This window comes from Dermacentor albipictus, chromosome 6, assembly GCF_038994185.2.
Source record: "Dermacentor albipictus isolate Rhodes 1998 colony chromosome 6, USDA_Dalb.pri_finalv2, whole genome shotgun sequence".
In the NCBI taxonomy this organism is placed as follows: domain Eukaryota; kingdom Metazoa; phylum Arthropoda; class Arachnida; order Ixodida; family Ixodidae; genus Dermacentor; species Dermacentor albipictus.
Window position 1 is genome coordinate 86,222,536 of NC_091826.1, and position 23,787 is coordinate 86,246,322.

Consider the following 23,787-nt stretch of genomic DNA (forward strand, 5'->3'; position numbering starts at 1 on the left):
TCTCCGTCGGTAGGCCGAGCTCTCTCAGCCACCGCTGCGGCGGAGCCGTTCGAGGTGTCGAGGCGTTCTAGTTAGGTGTAGATCTACCGCCACGCGCAGCGAGAGGAAGGACTGATTGACGGCCGAAAAACTCATTGCTCTTTGCGATCATTAATTGGTAGTGTAATTTAATTACATTGTCGCAACCTTCATGATAGTAATTAGTAATGTACTTTAATTACTTCTTTGAAGTAATTTTGCTATGCATGTATTATTCTGCAAATTTCTTTGCTAAATACTTCCTTTAGTGAAGCTTCTGGGTCATGGTTCTTGAAACTGAAAATCACTGCACACTTGCATGCTCAACTTGCTACTGTTGCATGTATAACGATAAAACCCTTTGGCGAAAAGCAGTACATGATTATGGGGCCTCGTTGTTGTCTCTATTTATAACCAAAAAGTGCGTCAAAAAACTCTGAAATGCTCAATTTTTCATTTCAGCAAGGAAACCAGCAGCAAAACGTCCACTGCAGGAAATTCCTTTCCATAGGAACGTTATCGACAAGCCACCATGTCCAAAACGGCTACGCGATTACAACCCGAGCCAAAAGGTCACTTCTGATGCTGATATTTCCAAGCTGAAGGCAAGCCTTGTGACTGCGTACCCAACACTGCAGCAGTGCGATACATGTGCGCCCGCGAAACTCTGCTGGTCACAAAAGCAGCCGCAAATGTGCGTTTGGAAATTGGTGACGAGGACGATCTGTGGGGCAGTCACGCCGCAGTTCTGGCTCTTCACTACGAGTCTTTGAAGGCGACATCAAGTGAGGAAAGACAGCGCATGCACCCGCACACTTGGACAAGCCAACAACAAGAATTGGTTTGCTGAAAGAATAGGCCACTTGACAGCATCATTATTTAAGAGAATATGTCGCGTCACGAAACCAGAGGGTTTGCTGGGGACTGTGCTTTACCCAAATGACAAAGCAATATTAGAAGCAATTGCATATGGGCGGACGCATGAAGACTGTGCAGTGCAGTCTTATGTGCTGCTGATGAAAGCCAGAGGCTACACTGTTGAAGTGAAAAACACAGGATTGCACGTGCACAAAGAATATGGATTTGTAGCAGCATCGCCCGGCAGAGTTGTCAAAATTGATCAAGAAGGGGGCTTACTTGAAGTCAAATGCCCATTTTCCAAGAAAGGAATGACTACTGAAACAGCTTGCGAAGATTCAAGGTTTTGCGGCAAGATGGTAGATGGAGGGGCTGTTTTAAAGAAGGACCATGCATATTATTTCCAAGTGCAAGGTCAAATGGCTGTTACAGGCCACAAGCGGTGCGATTTTGCCATTTGGACTGAAAACAGCCAGCCTGCAATGCCTGCAAACATCCATGTGGAACGTGTTAGCTTCGATTAATCTTTTTGGCAGCAGGATATGCTGCCTGCCCTCCTGCACTTTGTAAAACATGCACTGGTCCCAGAGATTGTGACTAAACGTGTGATGAGGCTTGGGAAGCTGTACTCTTGCAGACAGCGTGTGCCTTACAAGAAATTTCAGCAAGGTTTTTTTGTTTGTGAACCTGTAGATGAGGGCCTGACTCTAAAGATCAGAAAGCTAAAGTAATCTGTAGTTGGGTTGGGAAGGTTTTTGCAGTGCAGTATCTCGTTGAAGGCAAGCGTGACAACATTTGTGTTCAGGAAACCAAGTTATTACAACATTTTGTAGTATCGCACATTAGATGAAGCAATTTTGGGGCAGTGATTGGCACACTGCAAGATAGGGAGACTGGAGGTAGCAAGGTGGACTAGCTTAATTTGAAGAAAATGCAGCAGCTGTGCACACACAATGATAAATGCAATGCTACGAATTAATAGAGCAGAGTAGCTCAGAAAACAATTTGAGGTTTATAGTATCCTAGCTAAAATCAAAAAGTGCACGTAATGCGAAGGAAACAGCAAAATCATGTGTTTTTGTGATGCTGTATTACTGTTGCTTGTGCACCATGATGACAAGCTGATTAAAAAATCTAGGATTTCACAAGCCATTTGAATGTGTCAGCTGATGTGTGCTCTGTATATATCACAGGATGTTTTATCTGCATGTCTTAGGGCAGCACACATGACAATATTCCTTGGTGCCATATGTGTGCCTTCTCTGAATAGACTGAAAATAAAACAACTTGAATTTTACACTGTTTTCATCAATTTATTTCCTCATAAAACAGTAAAATCACAACAGAGTAGTAGCAGCAAAGAAGGAAAAACAGCAGTTTGTGCACTGAAACTGTTTTCTGTGCTTATACAGCCACTTCATCTTTTATGAGTGGATTCCTAAAATTGCTGAGGAAGCAGCACGCTTGAAACACGTGGTCAGCAATATCAACCATGGAAATTGGGAATGGCCGGTCAAGTACACGAAAACTTTTCACGCGTGCAATAGCCCGTTCAACATGGACTCTTGCACAGGCAATGCGCCGCGTTTCATGGACTGCAGCTGGTGGCATCTGTTTTTGATGACGCTGACGGAATGGTGGTCGGTACACAGTCACTACAGGTGGTATGTAGGGGAAGGGGAAACCTTTGTCCACCATGACTGCATCTCCTTCTACTAACTCGTCGAGCAATCCACTGCTTTCCAGAATCGTCGTGTCTGACACTGACCCACCCCGAAGGCGGGAAACAAACGCTATGTATCCACCAGGAGTGCACCCCACAAGCATCTTGTATGCGTTGAAATGTTTGTATGCTGAAAATGTTTGCCTTTGGGCACTTAGCGACGATGATCGCTGAATTCTCACTTCAGTTGCATCAAGAACCAATCTTGTGTCCGCAAAGTCACGAAATGACTTCGGCAGGTATGGTTGCAAGGCTTCCCGAGAAGGTAGCGTAGTCAGTTTTTTTAGCTCTCGTTGGAGCAGATTCACCAATGTGGTGAAGATGCGGCTAACCTGGCTTTCACAAATTAGGAAGTTGCGTGCTAGCTCTACACCACCTATTCCTCTTCTCAGCGTAAGCAATGTCATTAAGAACTCATTTTCCAATTCATTATCTTTTCGATGGCCACAGAGGCCCTTTTCGCCTTTCTGGTTCGAACCCCAGTATGCCATTTCACTAGCAAGGGGGTTTAGGTAGTCCAGTAAGCTTTGGAAAACTGCAATGTTTGGAAGTCCAACATAATGCATGCATTTGCTTGGATGACGCAGTATTTTTACTGTGAGAAGTCTTGACTCTACCCTTTCAATCTTGTTTTCAAGCCTTAGGTGCATGCATTCTGCGTTCTGAAGCTGGATAGCAAGTTTCTGCAGTTCACCGAGAGTGCGCTCCATGCGTCTCACGTTGCCATAACTGCACTGTTGACAACTGCATTCTGGCAGCGGTGCCTGCAATGGCTTGGTATCTGCAAATGATGGGAAAAGGAAACAAACTGTCACTTTCACTCGGGTAGCAGAGGTGCTGTGATAGAACATATTGGTTGCCCGGTGACAACCACTGTTTCCATAGCTGTACTGCATACAGCACAGGAATCTTAAGAGTGTCATACCGCGGTGGTCACATTTCGATGGAGGCAAAATGCAAGGGGCCCGTGTATTGTGCTTTGTCGGTGCACGTTAAAGAACCCCAGGTGGTCAAAATTTCCAGAGCACTCCACTACGGTGTCCCTCATGGCCTGAGTCGATTTGGGACGTTAAACTGCACGAAACCAATCTAATGTTCACCTATAATAACCCATGCTCACTCCGCTCCGGTTAGAAAATAATCACGAACCCAGCTTTGTTTCAAAGCCAAGCATAACGCTTGCCAAGGTGCACTATAAAGAAAAAAAAATGGGACTAAAATGCTGAAAGTGCAGTTTGATGCCAGTAATTTTTGCAGTGAGTTATGGAAAGGAATTATAGGTGTAATTTTAAGAGACAAGAAAAGAACAGGAGGGTTCGGGGAACAAATCCGTGTTGATGACGGCTTGCTTGAAACCAAGAAGGCAATATAACCGACGGGCATTAAGAGTAACGGACTCATTCCAAGGCATGGCAAGCATAACAGGGGGCGTCGAATGTTAGGTGGGTGGATGAGATTAAGAATGTTGCCGGGATAACAAGGCTGCAGCTAGCACACGATCAGGTTATTGGAGAAATATGGGAGAGGCCTTGGCCCAGCAGTGGGCGCAGTTAGGCTGATGACGATCTTTGATGGTGTATTTCTGTATTATTCGCAGAAAACTCTTGTTGATATCGAAAGTAAAGTGCAGTGTTATATAATGCTGAGAGAAATTCCAGGGAGGATTAAAGTAAACTCAGCACAGGAAACATTAATGTCAGGTTACGAGTCATAATGCCTATGCTACATATACCTAAATTTCTTTATACTGACGTGGTATAGTGAGCGAATACCTTTAATGGTTTCCCCTTGAGCCGGTGACGGGGATGCAGGCTGTTGCGTGGTGGTTAGTAGCTCCGGCTGGGCTGCAGGTGCATTTTCATTCATGCCAGCACCTGCAGGATGAAGTGAAAGAATACCAAAACATTTCCATAACTTGTCAAAGTCATTACAGGAAGAACCTTTACAACCTTATAGGCTTTTTTGCTATGTGCTCTTAGTAACTATAATGCTAACACTGAGCATACCATGACAGCCTTTTGCTATTACGGTTTAATGTATATGTACCTTTACTGGCCTTCCCTTGGTTCAACGAAGGGGCTGTAGGTTGCTGTGTGGCAGGGAGCTGACTTCCTGTGTTCTTGCTACCTTGCTGCTTTGTAGAAGCAGCGCCTGTAATGAAGTTTCATGATGGTTAGAGAAAATAAGCTAAGCCTTTAGAAAAAGTGTACAAAGAAGGAGGTAAAGCATACACAAACAAGCGAGAAACCACAATGCCAGGTGCCTCTAAAAATTCAAAGACCATGATCCACATTGTCATCACCGTAGTGAACAAACACAAAGCTGTGTTAAAAGTACACACTCAGTGCGCACCGCCTTGCAGCGGTCCAGACCAAATACAGCATGCACATCCCCATCACAAGCTACATGGTACTTGCATGCTCCCGTCGAAAAGCTCTAACACTAGTTAGTGCGATAAGGGGTACTAATCCGCCACGGTAGCTCAATGGTAAAGGTAAGTCTGCCGTAGTCCGAAAGACAAGCGCTCAATCACGACATGAACGGGCGCGTTTCCATGAAGATGAAACAACGCGCGTCCAAGTGTTCGAAAAGAGGACACGTCCAAAACGCTTTAAACCAGCACTCCTCACTACAGTATTTCTCATACTCCATAGGTTGCTCCAGGACGTTGAATGCGAAAATTAAAAAGTGGCAACTTGCAAGGTCGCTTCTCAAGTCCAACGCAGCACTTCACGCTCACTCGATTAGCGTAAAATGTCCGCAAAGCGGATAGCAAAACAATAATTTTGAGCTGTACGTTTTCATTTTTAACAGGTGTGCAGTTCTTTAATTTAGCTAATATATTGTTACTTCTTCATTTAAACGTATTGTTGCAGCGTTCCGTGCGGCTTCTGAAACTCGCCGCGCTCAGTCGCGCGTATGTGGTTGCTAGCTCACATCAATCCCTATTTCAGCCTATATAAACGAAACAAGTACATACTGACACGTGTACTTGTCTCTATCGGGCGACCACGTTTAGCCGCCTAACAAATGTTATCGCACAGCGCGGGACGCGCTTGCATGTATCCGAACTTTCTAGAAAGTTATCGATGCTTCTATCCGCTGTCTGTTGTCGCGGAACCTTGTGTTATCTGATTTCATCGCTTGACGCGAATGGTGTAGAACTTTGTAGAAGGCATGCGGGTCCCAACGTTTAGTCTAGAACATTCGATGACTGCTGTATAAAAGCCGACGCGCTTGACCCGCAGATCAGATTTTCGACGATCGCCGACTGTGTTCGCCGCTTTCGTTGTGCTATAAGTGTAGCCTATTTTGTGGGCACAGGTTCGCCCAATAAAAGCTAGTTTTGTATTCCACCATACTGCTTCTTTCTTCGCCGTCACTACCACGTGACATCTGGTGGAGGTGCTTTTGGTCCATGTACCGCACGCCCCCGACAAGCCGTGATCCAAGCCCGGACCGTAAAGAGAGCACCAACGTAGTCACGGACCATCGAGTAAGCCGTCGTCTCCAACAGCTGCCCCCGGAGCACGGACTTCTGCCTGAGAAGACCAAGATTGTGGCCAAGACAACCACAATGGCTGCCCCAGTCTCACCCATCGTACTTCAACGACCCAGAGAGCCCCCTACCTTCCGTGGAGCTACGTCGGAGGATCCTGAAACCTGGCTCGAAACCTTCGAAAGGATCTCGACCTTCAATAGCTGGACCTCTGAAGATAAGCTACGACACGTGTACTTCTCCTTGGAAGATGCCGCGAGGACTTGGTTTGAGAACCGGGAGTCCACCCTAGCAACATGGGACCTGTTCCGCAGTAACTTCCTGAGGACGTTCACGAGCGTTGTCCGAAAAGAAAGGGCCGAAGTTCTGCTGGAAACCCGAGGCCAACTACCTAATGAGACCATCGCTATCTTTACAGAAGAGATGACCCGTCTTTTCCGGCACGCCGACCCGGAAATGTCCGAAGAGAAAAAAGTGCGTTTCCTGATGCGAGGCGTAAAGCAAGAACTTTTCGCCGGACTAATCCGAAACCCACCGAAGACCGTAGCCGAGTTCGTGACAGAGGCTACGACGATTGAGAAAACGTTAGAAATGCGTACTAGGCAATATAACCGCCAAGTGCTCACGCCTCAGTGCGCCGTCCAAGCGCTGGGCTCCGTTGATCTCCAAGAGACCATAAGGGCCATTGTGCGCGAAGAACTCCGCAAGGTCTTGAATTCGTCGCAGCCTCAAGTAGCCTCGATTGCTGACATCGTGAAAGATGAGGTTCAGCGATCACTGGGAGCTCCTGAGGTGCAACCTGAATTACCGCAGCCCCAGCCAGAAGCGATGACCTACGCCGCCGTCGCACGCCGTCAAGGTCCCCCGCCGCGACCGCGCCAGGGCCCTGTCACGCCGCAGTTCCGTCGTCCGCCGCCGCCGCCACCGCCAGCACGACCACCCGTCGCCCAGCGCACCTACGCGAGGAAGACGAACATTTGGCGCACCCCCGACCACCGCCCGCTCTGCTACCACTGCGGCGAAGCCGGCCACGTCTACCGACGATGCCCATACCGGGAGATGGGACTGCGAGGTTTCGCCGTGAACGCTCCGCGCCCGCAGCAAGGTGAACGCCCTCGCGATATCGCCGACTACCTCGCCGCCACTCAGTGGAACCCTCGACGACCATCCCGTTCGCCGTCACCAGGCCGCTACCTTTCACCGCAGCGCCGACCATACAGCGGCCCAGCTCGGGGCCGCTCTGCGAGCCCATACCCGGAAAACTAAAAGCAGCAACCGATGGAGGTGCGGTTGCTGTTCGTCGAACTGACGAAGATCCTCCGCCGCCGTCGAAGACGCCGAAGAAACTACCTCGACGACATAACGACACGCCGCCGTCCCGACGAAGTCTGGAAGTAAAGAATACGACGACGAAAGACAAGCTGATGACGCGACGTTCCAGCTTCGGTTTTACACGACGCAGCCGTGATCCGACGCCAAGACCCAACTGCAACGCCAGACAAAGAACCACCGACCTCGACGTGCTTCTCGACGGCCATGCAGTTACCGCCTTAGTGGACACAGGGGCCGATTACTCCGTAATGAGTGGACACATCGCCGCCCATTTGAAGAAAGTTAAAACTGCATGGGAAGGCCCTCAAATTCGGACCGCTGGAGGACACCTGATTACGCCGACTGGAATCTGCACGGCAAGAATTACCGTTCATGACCGGACTTACCCTGCCACCTTCGTTATCCTCCAACAGTGTTCACGCGACGTCATTCTCGGCATGGACTTCCTAAACCAACATGGCGCAGTCATCGACTTGAAGTCGAAGTCGATAACCCTGTCTGAAGATCAAGCGATACCGCCGGAGAGCCCTCGTAGTCACCACGCCTTGAGTGTGCTCGAAGATCAAGTGAGCATCCCGCCTCGCTCCAGCATTGTTATTTCGGTCGGCACTGAAATACCCGCTGACGTAGAAGGTGTCATCGAAGGCGACCAACGTCTACTGCTAGACCGTGAAATTTGCGTCGCAAGAGGGATCGCTCGACTCCACGGAGGGAAAACGGAAGTGATGCTAACCAACTTCAGCCAAGAGTTCAAGCACATCAGCAAGGGCATGACAATCGCGTACATCGAGGAAATTGTGGAAACGAGCAATGCCTTAATCCTCACAGATTCTGCCGCTTCTACCTCGCCGATCATTGTCCCCGAACCAGACTTCGACGTAAATCCAAGTCTCCCCATAAGCAAGCAGCAAGAGCTCAGAAATCTACTCCGACGATACAAGGACTGCTTTTCGACTTCATCAAAGATTCAACAAACACCAGTTGCAAAGCATCGCATAATAACCGAAGAGTGCGCTCAACCACTCCGCCAGAGCCCTTACCGTGTTTCGACGCGAGAACGTGAAGCTATTAGGCAACAAGTCGACGAAATGCTCCGCGACGACATCATCCAGCCTTCGAAAAGCCCGTGGGCATCCCCTGTGGTCCTGGTAAAGAAAAAGGACGGAACCCTGCGTTTCTGCGTCGATTACCGTCGTCTGAACAAGATCACGAAGAAGGACGTATACCCCCTCCCACGAATAGACGACGCATTGGATCGGCTCTGCAACGCTAAATACTTCTCGTCGATGGATCTCAAGTCTGGCTACTGGCAAATAGAAGTCGACGAAAGAGATCGCGAAAAGACCGCTTTCATCACCCCAGACGGCCTCTACGAGTTCAAGGTTATGCCATTCGGACTGTGCTCGGCGCCTGCAACGTTCCAGCGCGTCATGGACACGGTTTTAGCAGGATTGAAGTGGCAGACCTGTCTCGTTTACTTGGATGACGTCGTCGTCTTCGCCGGAAATTTTGACGATCACCTTAGGCGGCTTGCAACAGTACTAGAGGCCATCAAATCATCAGGGCTAACTCTCAAGCCAGAAAAGTGCCGCTTCGCTTACGACGAGCTTCTGTTCCTAGGCCACGTCATCAGCAAATCCGGAGTACGCCCCGACCCGCAGAAAACAGCTGCCATCGCAAAGTTCCCGCAGCCCATTGACAAGAAGGCAGTGCGTAGATTCCTTGGCATGTGTGCCTACTACAGGCGCTTTGTCAAGGACTTTTCACGCATCGCTGAGCCGCTAACGCATCTAACCAAATCTGATGTCGAGTTCAAATGGCAAACGGCGCAGGCCGACGCATTTCAAGAACTGAAACGACGCATGCAGTCACCGCCGGTACTCGCACATTTCGACGAAGACGCCGATACCGAAATCCACACTGACGCCAGTAGCCTAGGCCTCGGTGCCGTCCTAGTCCAGAAGAAAGACGGGCATGAACGGGTGATATCTTATGCTAGCCGGTCGCTGTCAAAAGCGGAAGGCAATTATTCTACGACTGAAAAGGAATGCCTCGCCATCATTTGGGCTACAGCAAAATTCCGCCCATACCTATATGGCAGGCCATTCAAAGTCGTCAGCGACCACCACGCGTTGTGTTGGCTAGCTAACTTAAAGGACCCTTCAGGACGGCTGGCGAGGTGGAGCCTCAGACTGCAAGAATATGACGTCACGGTGATCTACAAGTCCGGACGAAAACACTCCGACGCCGACTGCTTATCGCGCGCCCCCATCGATCCCCCGCCGCAAGACGACGAGGACGACGATGCCTTCCTTGGAATAATAAGCGCGGAAGATTTCGCCGAACAACAACGAGCGGACCCGGAACTTAAAGGCCTCGTCGATTATTTGGAAGGGCACACCGACGTTGTCCCCAGGGCATTTAAGCGCGGATTATCTTCCTTCACGCTTCAAGACAGTCTACTCGTGAAGAAGAACTTCTCGCCAGTCCGCGCCAGCTACCTTCTTGTTGTACCGTCAGCGCTGCGTCCAGAAATATTGCACGCCCTACACGACGATCCAACCGCTGGGCACCTCGGATTCTCCCGGACGCTGTCGAGAATACAGGAAAGGTATTACTGGCCGCGTCTGACCGCCGACGTCGCCCGTTACGTCAAGACATGCCGAGACTGCCAACGACGCAAGACACCGCCGACAAGGCCAGCAGGATTACTGCAGCCGATCGAACCTCCTCGCCGACCATTCCAGCAGATTGGGATGGATTTGTTGGGGCCGTTTCCGATATCAACATCCGGGAATAAGTGGATCGTCGTGGCGACGGACTACCTCACCCGCTTCGCTGAAACAAAAGCACTGCCGAAAGGTAGCGCAGCCGAAGTGGCGAAATTCTTTGTCGAAAACATCCTGCTGCGACATGGCGCCCCAGAAGTCCTCATCACCGACCGAGGAACGGCCTTTACAGCGGAGCTCACCCAAGCCATTCTGAAATACAGTCAGACAAGGCACAGGAGGACAACGGCTTACCACCCGCAGACGAATGGTCTTACGGAGCGGCTGAATAAGACCCTCGCCGACATGCTAGCGATGTACGTCGACGTCGAACACAAGACCTGGGATGCCGTCCTGCCGTACGTAACATTCGCTTATAACACGGCGGTGCAAGAAACAACACAGATCACGCCGTTCAAGTTGGTTTATGGCAGGAACCCGACGACGACGCTTGACGCCATGCTGCCGCACGTAACTGACGAAGAGAATGTTGACGTCGCTAGCTATCTCCAGCGCGCCGAAGAAGCCCGACAACTCGCCCGCCTACGGATCAAAAACCAGCAGCGTACGGACAGCCGACACTACAACCTCCGACGACGCTTCGTCGAGTACCAGCCCGGCGACCGTGTTTGGGTATGGACCCCGATACGCCGACGAGGACTGAGTGAGAAACTATTGCGCCGCTATTTCGGACCTTACAAGGTCATTCGACGTGTTGGCGCACTGGACTATGAGGTCGTGCCAGACGGCATCTCGCATTCACAGCGGCGCCGCGCACGACCTGAAGTGGTCCACGTGGTGCGTCTTAAACCGTTTTACGGACGCTAACGAACTTCCCTTATTTTGTTGTTTTCATTGCTACGAGTGCTTATTTGTTACTTTCGTTTGTTTGCAGCATCGGGTCGATGCTTTTTAAGAGGGGGGTAATGACACGTGTACTTGTCTCTATCGGGCGACCACGTTTAGCCGCCTAACAAATGTTATCGCACAGCGCGGGACGCGCTTGCATGTATCCGAACTTTCTAGAAAGTTATCGATGCTTCTATCCGCTGTCTGTTGTCGCGGAACCTTGTGTTATCTGATTTCATCGCTTGACGCGAATGGTGTAGAACTTTGTAGAAGGCATGCGGGTCCCAACGTTTAGTCTAGAACATTCGATGACTGCTGTATAAAAGCCGACGCGCTTGACCCGCAGATCAGATTTTCGACGATCGCCGACTGTGTTCGCCGCTTTCGTTGTGCTATAAGTGTAGCCTATTTTGTGGGCACAGGTTCGCCCAATAAAAGCTAGTTTTGTATTCCACCATACTGCTTCTTTCTTCGCCGTCACTACCACGTGACATCTGAACGTGACACGTGAACTGAAACCTTGCATTCACCTTGGTTTTTCAGCCAACGGCTGTGCCAATCCGCACTAGCCTGGCACGGAGTTCTCGTGTAGCAGAACATATTTGGCACGTAGTCGGGATGATTCTTAAAAGTTGACGGCCGCCCTGCAATTTTTCAAAATATTAGCAAAACCAGCAAAGCTGTCATAACTGCAGAAACCAGTGCGAACGGACACGGCTGAGAAATGCGACACGGACGGACGACCCGGATACGCGGAGCATCCGTTCGGGTGGTCATGCCAGATCGCTTTTCGCCTTATCGATTCTGTTTACGCTGGCTAGAAGCATAGTAAACTACCTAGCTCAACAGTATGCATTGCTCAAAACATTTCGCATGTCTATCAAGTTTGTTTCAGCACTTACCTGTAATAAAAATTGGAGGACGCTTAAGCTTCGCCTTCAAGAGTGGGACGCGACAGCGTTCCCGTCGACCCGCCAAGGGGTATAAGACAATGCGCTACGGCACAGCAATCACTTACGATGCGCCCCGCATCGGACTTAGCGCCCACCTATCACGCGGTGAGTGTCGAGCAACGCAGCGTTGGGCGCGGCAACGAAACGTGCGCCTGAGCGAACGAAACGAACCAAAGAACTCGGTGTCTCGGAGGGGAAACGATCTACGCCGCCAGCCAAACGTCGTGATCGGCACGGGCAGAGAGATAGATAGTAATCTAAACCGGAAGCACGGCGAAGCGTCGTCAGGGGAGAGGGAGTCCCGCGACGCGCCTGGCAGCGGTCCCAATGCGCGCGCGGCGCGCCTCCTGTCGGGGCAGCGCCGTACATTGAGAGGAGGGGGTCTTCTGTGTTTGCCGCAAGATGGCTCTGCGTGTGCGGAAAGCGCAGAAGAAATGCAGCGGAAACGCACTTCGCAACTCGTGTAATTGTGACTTCTGTACGTTACATGTTCATAATTACCGATATACACCGCAGTATAACTTTCCACGGCTCGTTTCGAAGGCAACACCGCATTCACTAGAGGCGCGTTTGCACCGCTTGGAAGCATCGAACTCGTGGCTGAGTGGTAGCGTCTCCGTCTCACACTCCGGAGACCTGGGTTCGATTCCCACCGGGCCAATCTTGGAAGTTGCTTTTTATTTATGAAGCGCCTGCCGTGATTTATCGCTCACGGTCAACGCCGCCGACGCCGACACCCGACGCCGACGACACCGGCTTTTCTGCGACACGAGCTCCTTAACGCTATCGCGTTAAAATGCGCGCTGCAAATGCGTGAATGTTCGTTCGCCTGCCACAACGAACCGTCTTCATTCTTCCTTTTCACCGCAGCAATCCAAGCATCTCGCTTCTGGGGATACAGTTTCGCTGACGGAAATCTAAAAAACTTCACCGCCTCTTTGCCGTAAAAGTGATTAGTACAGCCATACGCGACGCAGTGCGCTGGCATTGTGCCGAAGCGTGCAGCCCGGAAACCCCCGAGACTGCCGGATCAACGTGGTCCGGCGGAAGGTCGTCTGTTTGCTTTCCAACCAAACTGAGGACGCTGCTGTCCGGCTTCTTTCGCGCATGCGCAGCAGGTTTCCCGCAAGTTGTCTGCGATCTGGTGTGGATTCATCCAGAAATCGCTTTGCGACTGTAGTTTAGTTGCTCTTTCTTTTGTGATCAGTCGCGTAGCCAGGCAGCCTCACAATATTTCCTAGATGTACGCAAAGTATTACATCCACATATGATTCTCTTATTGGCCTTATTGACAGAGCATAAGCAAATTACACAATTTTGTGCATACGTGTGCCCAAATCTACACAATACTTGCTCAGTAACACTCATATTCTTTTTAAGTTATTAGTGCCCAATTCAGTTCATATTGTGAGGCAGCCTCACAATATTTACTAGATGTACGTAAAATATTATATCCACATATAGTTCTCTTATTGGCCTTATTGACAAGTTCTATGCATTGAAGCACGAAAGTGCTTTAATGCATAAAACAGCGCTTTCTTTAAGAAGTAACTGGAACGCCAGTGCATTTCATCGGACACTTCAAAAATCATATACCTAGTAACCGGCGCTCTCCAGAGAATTCGTTCCAAGTAGATATGCCGCGACAACTCAGGGGCTATAATTCGTAGATTTAAATATGTGGCGTAATGTGAATAATTAAAAAGGCAAATACTGTAACTACGTTATTGATTCAATTGAACAGTTTGATTTCTCGCAAAGGTAATGGCCGCCTCATCGAGTATAATTTAGATCAAGAGTTAGAATTGTGCTATCTGCCATAGGCAATTTTTAAAAATTTGGTGCAGCTAAAAAAAACACCTTGTATAGTAGCCACTATACTATGCTACTATAATACTAAACAACGGATACTTAGTTCATCAAAGGTGGAGTACTTCTTCGTGTTGTCGCCATGAGGAAAAGCGGCTCTACAGGCTTTCAGAGCAGGATATTGCTCTTTCCACCACACGGGATCCAACTCGTATTTCTTGACTACGAGACGCACTGTCACTTGATGGCTAGTGTGGTCATGCGAACGAGATAAATCATTTGTTAGGTCTGTGCCTATTACGACAGCTATATTTCCTAAATTTAAGTGTCCCTCTCTCTTTCTAATTAGAGCGCGTCAAAGAAAAAACCCAGCTTTGAGTCTGTAAGGGCCGCGCAGGCCCAGTCGTTCTATTACTGAACACGAGGTCAAAGGTTCGATTGCGGGCCACGGCGGTCGGGTTCCGACGGGGCAGAAATGCGAATACCCTCGTGTGTCGTGGTTTGGGTGCAAAGAACCCGAGACGATCCTATGATAATCTGAAAACACCTTCACTGTGACGTCCCTCATAAAGGCCAGTGCGGCAAATCGGGATGCTCAACCTCATAGTTTAATTTAGCTCTCCGTCAGCCGCCGCTCTGTCTTGATTTTCTCTCTCTCCCTCTCTTGTGTTGTTGTATCATTGGCGTCAAAGCCTTCTTACAGGTAGATTGATTTACGCCGGCGGCTTGAACGCCCGCCACCCGACTGTGCCGTAGTTACTAAATAAGAACTGCCACGGATCAGATACACAGCGGTCAGTAGTGGGCACCGCTGGCAGGTGCTGGACGGTGAAGAGGGGAATTAGAAGTCCAAAAAGGAGGAGGAGGAGGTTTTTTTTTTCCTCGCTTGCGGTAGGCCGACAGCTGGCAACCCCGTGGGAAGCGGACCTCAGGCGCCAGAATGCGACTCCCGCTACCCACTCGGCGTGTAGCCGTCCTGTCCCCGGAGCGAAAGCAGATGGCGGCTTGAGGGGAAACCAGAGATACGGCGCCGAGCAACAGACAGTATGCGTGTCGGCATCCGTGGCATGCGACTCTGTCCGGAACGGATCACGGTCAAGGCGCCTCTGCCGCATGCTCCACGCTGGAGACTGCTGGGATTTTTTTGTTTCTTGGCTTCTGGCGCGTTTTAGTTTTTCTCCATGTTTCTTCCTCTTTGGTCTCTGGTTTTGCACAGGCTGGCAATCATGTTTTTTTTTCTTCAATTGCTTTCTGGAGGTCAAGATTGTTGCGCAGCTACACCATACGTATTTGTATGGCGCGCACTGCTGTTTACAGACTTACCTGTATTTTGTTAGTAGGGATTTAGCAGAGACGACAGGTGTTACAGCGTATACATACTTATGTCGGTATACCAGAATGTGTGATGATCACGATTTATTGGCATTCCTTTTGAAAACGGGCCGGTGACAAATAGGTAGCACCCTATAGCCTGACTGAGTTACTCACGCATACTACGCATGCTTTCTGTTCTAGCTTTTTTAGATGCATCTCTTTAATCTTTTTTGCCTTCCTCAAAGCTTCTCTATCTATCTCGTACCGCTGCCTGTGCTTCTAACGGATGTCATCGTGGAAATTTCTTCCCTGATTTTTTTTTTCCACTGATACTTTAAACGGGTCTTGCTTCTTGCTTACCGCGACTGCCGATCGGCTGACGCTTCCACCCATTTTAAACCTAAGCGCTCCTGGAAGGTGTACGTTACCTACGGTTCTCATTGGTTGAATCACTTCGCATTCCTTTAGGATGTGCTGAGTGGTCCCCGGAGTTTTGCTGCGGCGCATGAACATGCCTCGTCTTGTTGCGAATATTTGCTACGGTATGATTTTGTCCTTAGGCAACCAGCTCGAGCCCCGTATAGCGAGACACTTCCCTTCGTATTATCTTACAGATTCTCCTTTCTAATTTCTTTCTTCTCATTCTTGTAAATGTGCATGATTTTTTGCCATTCTGTCCATCTAATTCACTGTCTCTGTTTCTCCCACTTTCTTTTTGATGACTCCCGGTTGTCTATTCACACTTTCACTTACCCTCTGCTTGGTTGCCTACTTTATTATACATCTCCCTCCATTCCGTGTCCACGATTTTGAGGAACCGATATTTGTGCACTTTAGCCCGCCATTTCTTCTCATCCATGTTCGTGAACCTTCCTTCAAAATTAACTTTGCTCTGCGCTTCTCTCACTTCAAACGAGGCCCAGCCTTGGTCCTCATACAAATTCCTCATGGCTTTTCCGCGGGCTGCCAAAGCCAAGCGGCCTACCAATCTTTGCTTAACTTCCAACCCGGACAAGATATCCGATTTTAAGCACAGAATGGCATTTGCGAAGGTTAGCGCTGGTAGCACTACTCCTTTTCAAATTCCACGCACCACCCCATGTTTATTGTGGCCCCATATTGGTCTATATGTTTCATTATTGCTGCATTTCGCTTCCCCTTTGTTTTTAGATTATTTTGGTGGGTGCTTGAGTAAGTCCTTTCTTAGTTTATGTATGCGCTGAGTTATTCATATGGTTTGACTATGGGTGTGAGTTGCTGTTAAATTGACACCGTATAATTACTCGTCCCTCCATTAAACATGACAATTCCCGGTTTCTCTGTGCTAAAGTTAAGGTCTAAAGAATATACCTTTATGGATAGCCTTCCTAGATAATTTAGGGAGCCTACTACAACGTAGATATGGAAAAGTTATGGGATATTCTCAAGCACGAAGGTATAGAGGACGATTTCGGGGAGCTGCTGACGGAGATATATAGAGACAACCGAGTGCGAATTGTACGGGAAAGGTGAAAATGTAACGAAGTTGTGGAAATTCACTAAGGACTGAAGCAAGGATGTCCGTTGTCTTCATTGCTGTTCCCGCTTTATGTTAATTACATAGAAAGTTGGCTAGAAAACTGTGAATTAGAGTTTTATTTATCATACATATGCGTAATGGTGCCACAGATGATCCCCGGGCTTATGCGTGCGGACGGCATATATAGAGCTACTGGCGGACAATGCAAGAGATTTACTGACACTTGTGAATATGTGTGGTCACGCAACGACAAATCTAAGCTAGCTTTGTCGCTGCGCAGTGCCAGCTAGAGGGTGCCATATATCTATCTGCACGCTCTTGCAACGTAGAGCAGTCTCTTTACCGGCTGATCTTTACAAGTTTTTTTTTTTTTTTCAGAGAACGAAACTGGAAGTCTTTTGGTGACCTCTGGCTTAAATGATTAAAAGAGCAGTTCAGAATGTCATGTCAACAGGAGTAGCACCGTGTCAACATGACAGAAGCGTGACAGTTACGGAGACGTCATGATCTGGAAGTCCAGGACAGCGGCAACCACCCTAGGCTAAAGCGCTGCCCACAGCTGCCGACAAGAAGCTATGCCAGGGAGATTGCATTCTATGGGGCCGCATGAGCCACCTTTCCGTGTACGCCACAATAGAATATGGCATTTCCTATTGCATCACGGTTACACTACACGACGGCACTTTTTTCATGTGGTCCGAAAATTAAAAAGCCCGAGCCTTTGCCTGGCTAGTGTATTTCGCCGGTGTGTAGAGGGGGAGCATACGCCACATCCCTCCCCTTTTCTTCCTCTCCCTCTATACGATACGACATTATTCACATGCACCACGTGAGTGGACTCACTATAATCTCAATCTATGCCTTCTTACTGGAGCGTGAAGCCAACCACTCGAAGCCAACTGCTCTTCCTATAGCGCATTACAGCCGCATATATGGGTGCGATTCTCTAGAAATGAGATGCGATGCGCGACTTGTCCCATTCAGCACCCGCAAAGTTGAAGTGTCGTTGTAGCCTCCGGAGAGTATGTTTTCCGTGCGCGTGGCAGCAACCCGCCATACGTTTTTCCGTGCAAGTGTCTTAGTGTCGTGCAAGGCGCGAAACTCAGAGCACGTCGAGCGCGGCGAGCACATGCTGTCGGTCTTCGTAATCAAAACTCGTGGATCAGGTCCTTCCGCTGTTTATACGTGCATGCGTACATAATTTCAAGGCTGCGTAGCACAGCAGTATCTGTAGCCCAAATAATCGTGAGCCATTGCACTCTGTGAAGGCGGCGGATGACCAGCGAAGCTGTTTAGCACACGGCACAGAGGTGCCACAGAGTTTTGAACATAGGTGCGGACCCATTTACTGTCCACTAGCACGGATGAAGAGACCGACGCCCCGAGAAACCAGAGGAAACTCGCCACGCGTGACGTTTCGGCGACAGCACCCGCACGGGAGAGCGAAAGCAAAGGAAAGGAGACACGCAAGCGCTTGGAACGCCGACAAAGAGAGGTCGCGGTGCGAACAACGCGGGTCTAAACGCGGGTCTAAACGCGGGTCTACGCGGGTCAGAGTGTAGTATCTGTTCCTATCAGCTTAATATGGATACGGGTTGTATTTGGACCAAATATATGGAACTTATTTTTACAAGTTGGCGGAGTGCTTGAAGCCTGCTTCACCTGCGCCGCGGGAAGGCCCGGCATAGTACTATCTTCGGGATCGGCCCACGGTTTTAGTCTGCGGATATCGATCCGCTGAAAACTGGCCATATACAGCTTCGCTGTAAGAAAGTTTGGCTGCGTTATGTATCAGAACACATTCCAGAATAACTGCTCCCGTCCTCTTGCGTGCGACTATGTGTGACAGCATTTGTGGTCGCGCGCCCATATATAGACTAGAGTCGCTGCAGGATCCGCGACAACATTTCAAGATTTTCGGATATAGCACAGGCGCGGTGCCTCTTTCGCGCGAGCGGCAGATAGATAACAAGTGAGAATTCGTTTCGAAACGGTTGCCGTCAATAAAAAGAAAAAAAAATAATAAGGAAGAAACAAGATAGGCGTGACATCTGCTAATAGCAGCGTCGCGTGGCTTCTCATTTACGGCCGTATGTCTTTATATATGGCAGCAATGAGCTAGGAACGCGCGTAGCATTAATCTGGCAGCAGAGGTTAGATTGACAGGGGTAAGTCGAGTGACGCGCGGCGCACGTAAGCGGTGGGGTATATCGCATCGAGAGAGAGAGGGAGCGAAAAGTGAGACGGCTGTAGAGGTTCCTACTCGTGTCGGACGAAGGCTGACGTGCAACGCGTAAACGCTGTAGCGTAGTATTAATGATACGCGCCATGACATGCGACACGCTATCGTCGCCTATATGTAAACGCGGCCCCTGTATGTGTTGTGAACCACGCCACGATCGTGCGACTCTCGTTGAATGGCGAGAGCTTTGCGATGGCCAGTTCGATCGGGTTAGTGGCATGGTACGATTTCATCGCAGCAAGCGGGGCGAAATTCCTTCCGCGCTGCCCAATGGCAAGCGCGGAAGGTGTTGTGTCTGTGTAGGGCCACATTATTCCGGTTGTCAAGTTGAAAGAGTACGCTGGTTCCCAGGTTCCTGAAGTTCTGCAGTATCGAACGAATGTAGTACGCACACTCCATGAATTCGACGGTACGCACCTCAATCGCACAGCTTGTTTTCGATGGCACCTTCTACACGAAAATGGAAGATGCGGTTTACAGCTCCTGCTGAACTTCACATTTGCGGTTCTAAACGCGATTTTGTTGTGCCACTTGTGGCGTGAGTTACCTTAAAACGTATTTCTATATTCTAGAAGATGTGGACATTGAACTCGCACTAATGGGGTTTCGCAACGCGTGACTTGCTTGCATTTGACGTGCGACGTCATGGGTCGTGCTTGTGTGTGGTCACGTGCGTGCGAGTTTACCAGCATATATGTCCGTGTAAGCAAGCGTAACTTGCCACCCTTCCCCCCGTTATGCCCCGCAGAAAACAGCTTTGCAATGTTTTTATGCCCTGCAGAAAACACCGTGCTCATATATGAACGGTCATCAGCAATTACAAATCAGCTGTGCGAAACGGGCAGACAGCATTGCTTTAAGGGAATAAGTTGATGCGAACCACTATGCAGAAATCTACGGTTTCAACGTCAGCCCAAACTGCTTGAAAAGCGCTAATATGCTTTTTAGAAAAGACGGCGCTAACCGAAAGATTATACTGTATGCAAATTATGTGTATGTGTATGAATTAAGTATGTGTATAATAGTATAGTGTATGGGTTCTGTTCTTTTGTATCTTCTCTTGATTTCTGATCTTTTCTTCCCTAGCCGTATCGGACTAGGCAGAGTAGCCAACCGGACACACACCTAACTTGATTAACGTATTTGCTTTTAACCTCTTCCTTTCTTCTCTTTCTCTCTCTCTCTCTCTCTCTCTCTCTCTCTCTCTCTCTCTCTATATATATATATATATATATATATATATATATATATATATATATATATATATATATATATATATATACCGCTTTTTCTCTACTGTGTTGAAATCGGGAAGGGACATGATGTCGTTTTCCAGAGGCTGCCTTTGTTGCCGGGTTTTCCCTAATCTGATGACGAAGCTGTGTGCTCCGCACACGAAAACGCGGATCCCTAATTAATTCATTGTAAAACATGAATAGTGCCAAAGAGTTCCGCTTTATTTTTCAAAACGCCATGCCGGTTTTATCCTGGAGATGACCAATTACCGGTTATTAGCCGTGGTGCGTCACGGGCTTGCAATCGCCAGCATGCATATCCCAAGGCGAGATCAAAACGGCAAAAAGTTACTTGCATAAGAACGTCAACTGTGCCATAACAGTGTCTTTTTTAAAATTTTGTCTGTGGGATGATGGAAAATACCATGAACGCAAAATTTTGGATAAACTACAAAAAAAGTGTGAAACGGAAAACAGAAGAAAACAGAAATGGAGTGGGAAGAAAGAGCCGTACTTGTTTTTACAAAAAGAAAACAATATTCTTCATTATGGCTAACTGTTAGATATCTGTACAGACCACTGACAGCATTCACAGCTACGGCCTATCTTCGCCATTCAACATCACTGTTGTCTAAATTCATTAAGATGTACCTGATAGTTGTCAGCTTATACTGCGGTCACACGGGATATTCTCGATCACGACTAAACATGATCAGAATCCGATTTACCGATGTCAATCGACTACCTACCGCAGCTCGCGCGACAAGGCCAACCACAGTCGAGAAATGCGGTCACACTTTTGCTCGAGGGCCCGTGTAACAAGTGCAGAGATCCCAATTGCATATCACTTCCGAAAGACCACGCGAAGTTCTTTATACTCCAGTCACACGGGACACTTTCAATCGCTATCCCGATAGGGAAGACATTTTTCCATCATGATTGGCACTTTTGCGCCTGCTATGAAAGGAAGCCACTCTACTTGGCGATGTATTAGCGCATCTTAAATAAAACTCGGGAAGCTCTTGGTCTTACGATCTCAAACGATGCATCTATCGAAAAGATGGAATCGAAGAAAGGAAAACTCCACTCGCTAACCGCAAGATGTTGTAATCCACAGAACGAAAAGCAGAAACAAAATGTCGTGGGCACTTACTGCAGACATGCTCTCAGTCTTGTTCCTTATGTATGTGTTCATATATTGATTCGGTATCAGTACGAGACAAAGCTTATCCCGCACACTTACTAGGGGCCACAATAATTGCTTTTCTATAGTCTTCAAGCAGTAGTATACCTGCGGCGTTTTTTGTTACGTTGCTTCCTACGGTGCATCATCCTTTTCTCTCTCTCTCTTCTCTTATTTATTACAGATGTCCCCAGCGTTACAAATTCTCCAGTCTTCTCCGTTAGGGCTCCTCCAATCTGCCACCGTTAAAGCATATAGAGTCCATGAGCAGGCCGTCTGCGCTGGCTGGCTGGGCATGACGCTAGCCCGCAGGTGTACTCTAAAGTGTGGGAAAAACGGCAGGTGGAGCAATGGTGCACGGAACCACTGAGCCCCTTCTTCGCCGCCCCTCACTGCCATCCCCCCCCCCCCTGCCCCTGCCCCAACTCCTGGTTCGCTCCCAGTTATGGTCCCGCTATTGCCGTCATGTGCGGCGAAAGTGCGGCAACAGCTGCTGACCGACTTCGCGCTTCGCTGCCGCTAATGAGGAGGTTGGACGGAGCGTCGCGGGTGACAGGGGGCGCTTTTTTACACGCCCTTTAACGGACCGCCCAATGTGTACTGACCTATAAACGGCACCAAGCTCGGAAGTTTTGGCGTACACGTTTTGTACGATAGCGAAAATGCAGACCATGAGATTGCATGGCGCGAAGATGGGTGCCTTGTGGGCTTCTTTCTTTCCATTTTTTTTAGAAATGATCTTATTAAACATCACCTGCACTTAACCCGTATTTCGGCTTGTTGAGCTGGATAATCTGAACAGGCGGGATTATTTGCGTCACAAATCGCATTGTCAAGAGGTTCGGCTAATTAAGAATTCTCATTATTCACTTTATGGCAAATATCGCAATTGCGAAATCAAAGTTGAGCAGTAGTGAAGTAATGTCTACTTAGCGAAACACATAAAGCCGACTGGCAAGGACAACGAGGAAAGGATTAGGGGAATAGGGGAAATTACTTGTTTATTTATTTGAAATGCAGAAATCATAAGTAAATGAAAACGAAAGTGACCCCGCCGTGGTGTCGTAGTGGCTATGTATAGTTGTGCTGCGCCCGGGGGTGCGGAATCGAATCCCGGTGGCGGCGGCCGCGTTTCCATGACGGGGAAATGCAAGGGGGAGAGAGAGAGAATGGCAGGGACGTTAACCAGACTAAGTCCAGTTTGCTGCCCGACACGTGGCGAGGGGAATGGGGAGTGAAAGAGAGAGAGAGAAAACATGAGTCTACACCGCACTTTCACAAGCACTAAGTTAGGTGTAGGATGTGTATAGTCTGGCACTCAAGTCTGTTGCCTTCAGGTAGTGAAGATGCGTTCGAACTGCTTTCTGGGCTAATGAACTGTGAGACCAGGCTTCAAGATCTTTGCTTCTGTAAACGGCCTGTCATCCAGTCTATTCAAGGCACACTGGAGAGTCTCACGTTGGCTATCAAAGCGAGAACAGTGGCACAGAATATGCAAGGATGCCTTTCTGCCATGCATTGGGTGCATATTAAAGAATCCCGGGCTGTCAAAATTAATGTGGAGTTCCCCACAATGGCGTGCCTCTTAATTATACCTTCATTTCCGTGCGTAAAAACCCAGAATTTAATGTGATATCAGATGAAAGTGGACGCAAAAACAACTGGCCGCAGGTGGGAAATAAATCCGTGCCTTCGCATTACGCATTCACGACCACTTTCTTGGGTATTTATGTACCGCCGTGGTTGCTTAGTGGCTATATGGTGTTGCGCTGCTAAGCACGAGGTTGCGGGGCCGAATAACGGCACCGGCGTCCGTATTTCGATGGGGACGAAATGTGAAACGCGCACCCATGGTTTGAGTGCGCGTTGAAGGACCTCAGGTAGTCCAAATTATTCCGCGATTCCTCACTACGGCGTGCCTGATAACCAGACTGTGGTTTGTGCACGCAAAGCCCGATAATGAGACTTTTTTTAGGTATTTATGTATGCCCACTAGACTTAACACTGCAGTGGTATATGTAATGGTGGTTGGAACGACGGTTTGTGGAAGAGGAGGAGGAGGAAGAGCACGAGGTATAAAGGCACTGTTCGGGGGATCATGTTTCATGCACTGAAGCACTTGTGGGCTTCATTGCATGAAACGACGCTTTGTTAACAAATTAACCGGAACGCCAATGCATTCCTCCGCAAAGTTCTGCAATTCATATCTCGAAACTGGTGTCATCTTGGAAATTCGTTCCAAATGGATCCGTCTTACGAACTCCTCGGCTAGAATCTGTAAATTGCAATATGGGCCATAATATAATTAGTTAAGAACTTAATTAGTGAATTTTTATTAATTAGTCGATTTTGGATCTCAATTTTTTGTGGAAGTGTCGTCCGCCGCTTCGAGTAGATAAGTTCATGAATTACAATTGTAATATCTGCCACAGGCAACTTTTAAAGATTTTTGAAAGTGGCTGCTAGAACATCGTGTATCTATGTA

General features: G+C 48.6%; 1 protein-coding gene and 1 non-coding gene across 8 annotated transcripts in view; one reads left to right on the forward strand and one right to left on the reverse strand.

Moving 5' to 3' along the window:
• Positions 1–1,932: 1,932 nt before the first annotated feature.
• LOC139061264 (uncharacterized) overlaps positions 1,933–23,787 on the reverse strand; it is a 49,428-nt gene continuing 27,573 nt past the window's right edge. For 4 of the 7 annotated variants that reach the window (XM_070540981.1, XM_070540982.1, XM_070540983.1 and 1 more), the window contains 3 exons: positions 4,646–4,750; positions 4,372–4,473; positions 1,933–3,380 (listed from right to left, as the gene is read on the reverse strand). In XM_070540981.1, coding sequence (XP_070397082.1) covers positions 2,281–3,380; positions 4,372–4,473; positions 4,646–4,750 — 1,307 coding nt within the window. In that variant the 3' untranslated portion in view covers positions 1,933–2,280. Of the gene's footprint in view, positions 3,381–4,371; positions 4,474–4,645; positions 4,751–9,931; positions 9,954–11,577; positions 11,692–11,949; positions 12,007–23,787 lie in introns of those variants that run through there. The other 3 variants (XM_070540980.1, XM_070540986.1, XM_070540985.1) reach the window with 3 other exon arrangements.
• On the forward strand, positions 18,176–18,358 carry LOC139047155 (U2 spliceosomal RNA). Its single transcript, XR_011507074.1, has one exon. It is a non-coding gene; the product is annotated as a U2 spliceosomal RNA (small nuclear RNA).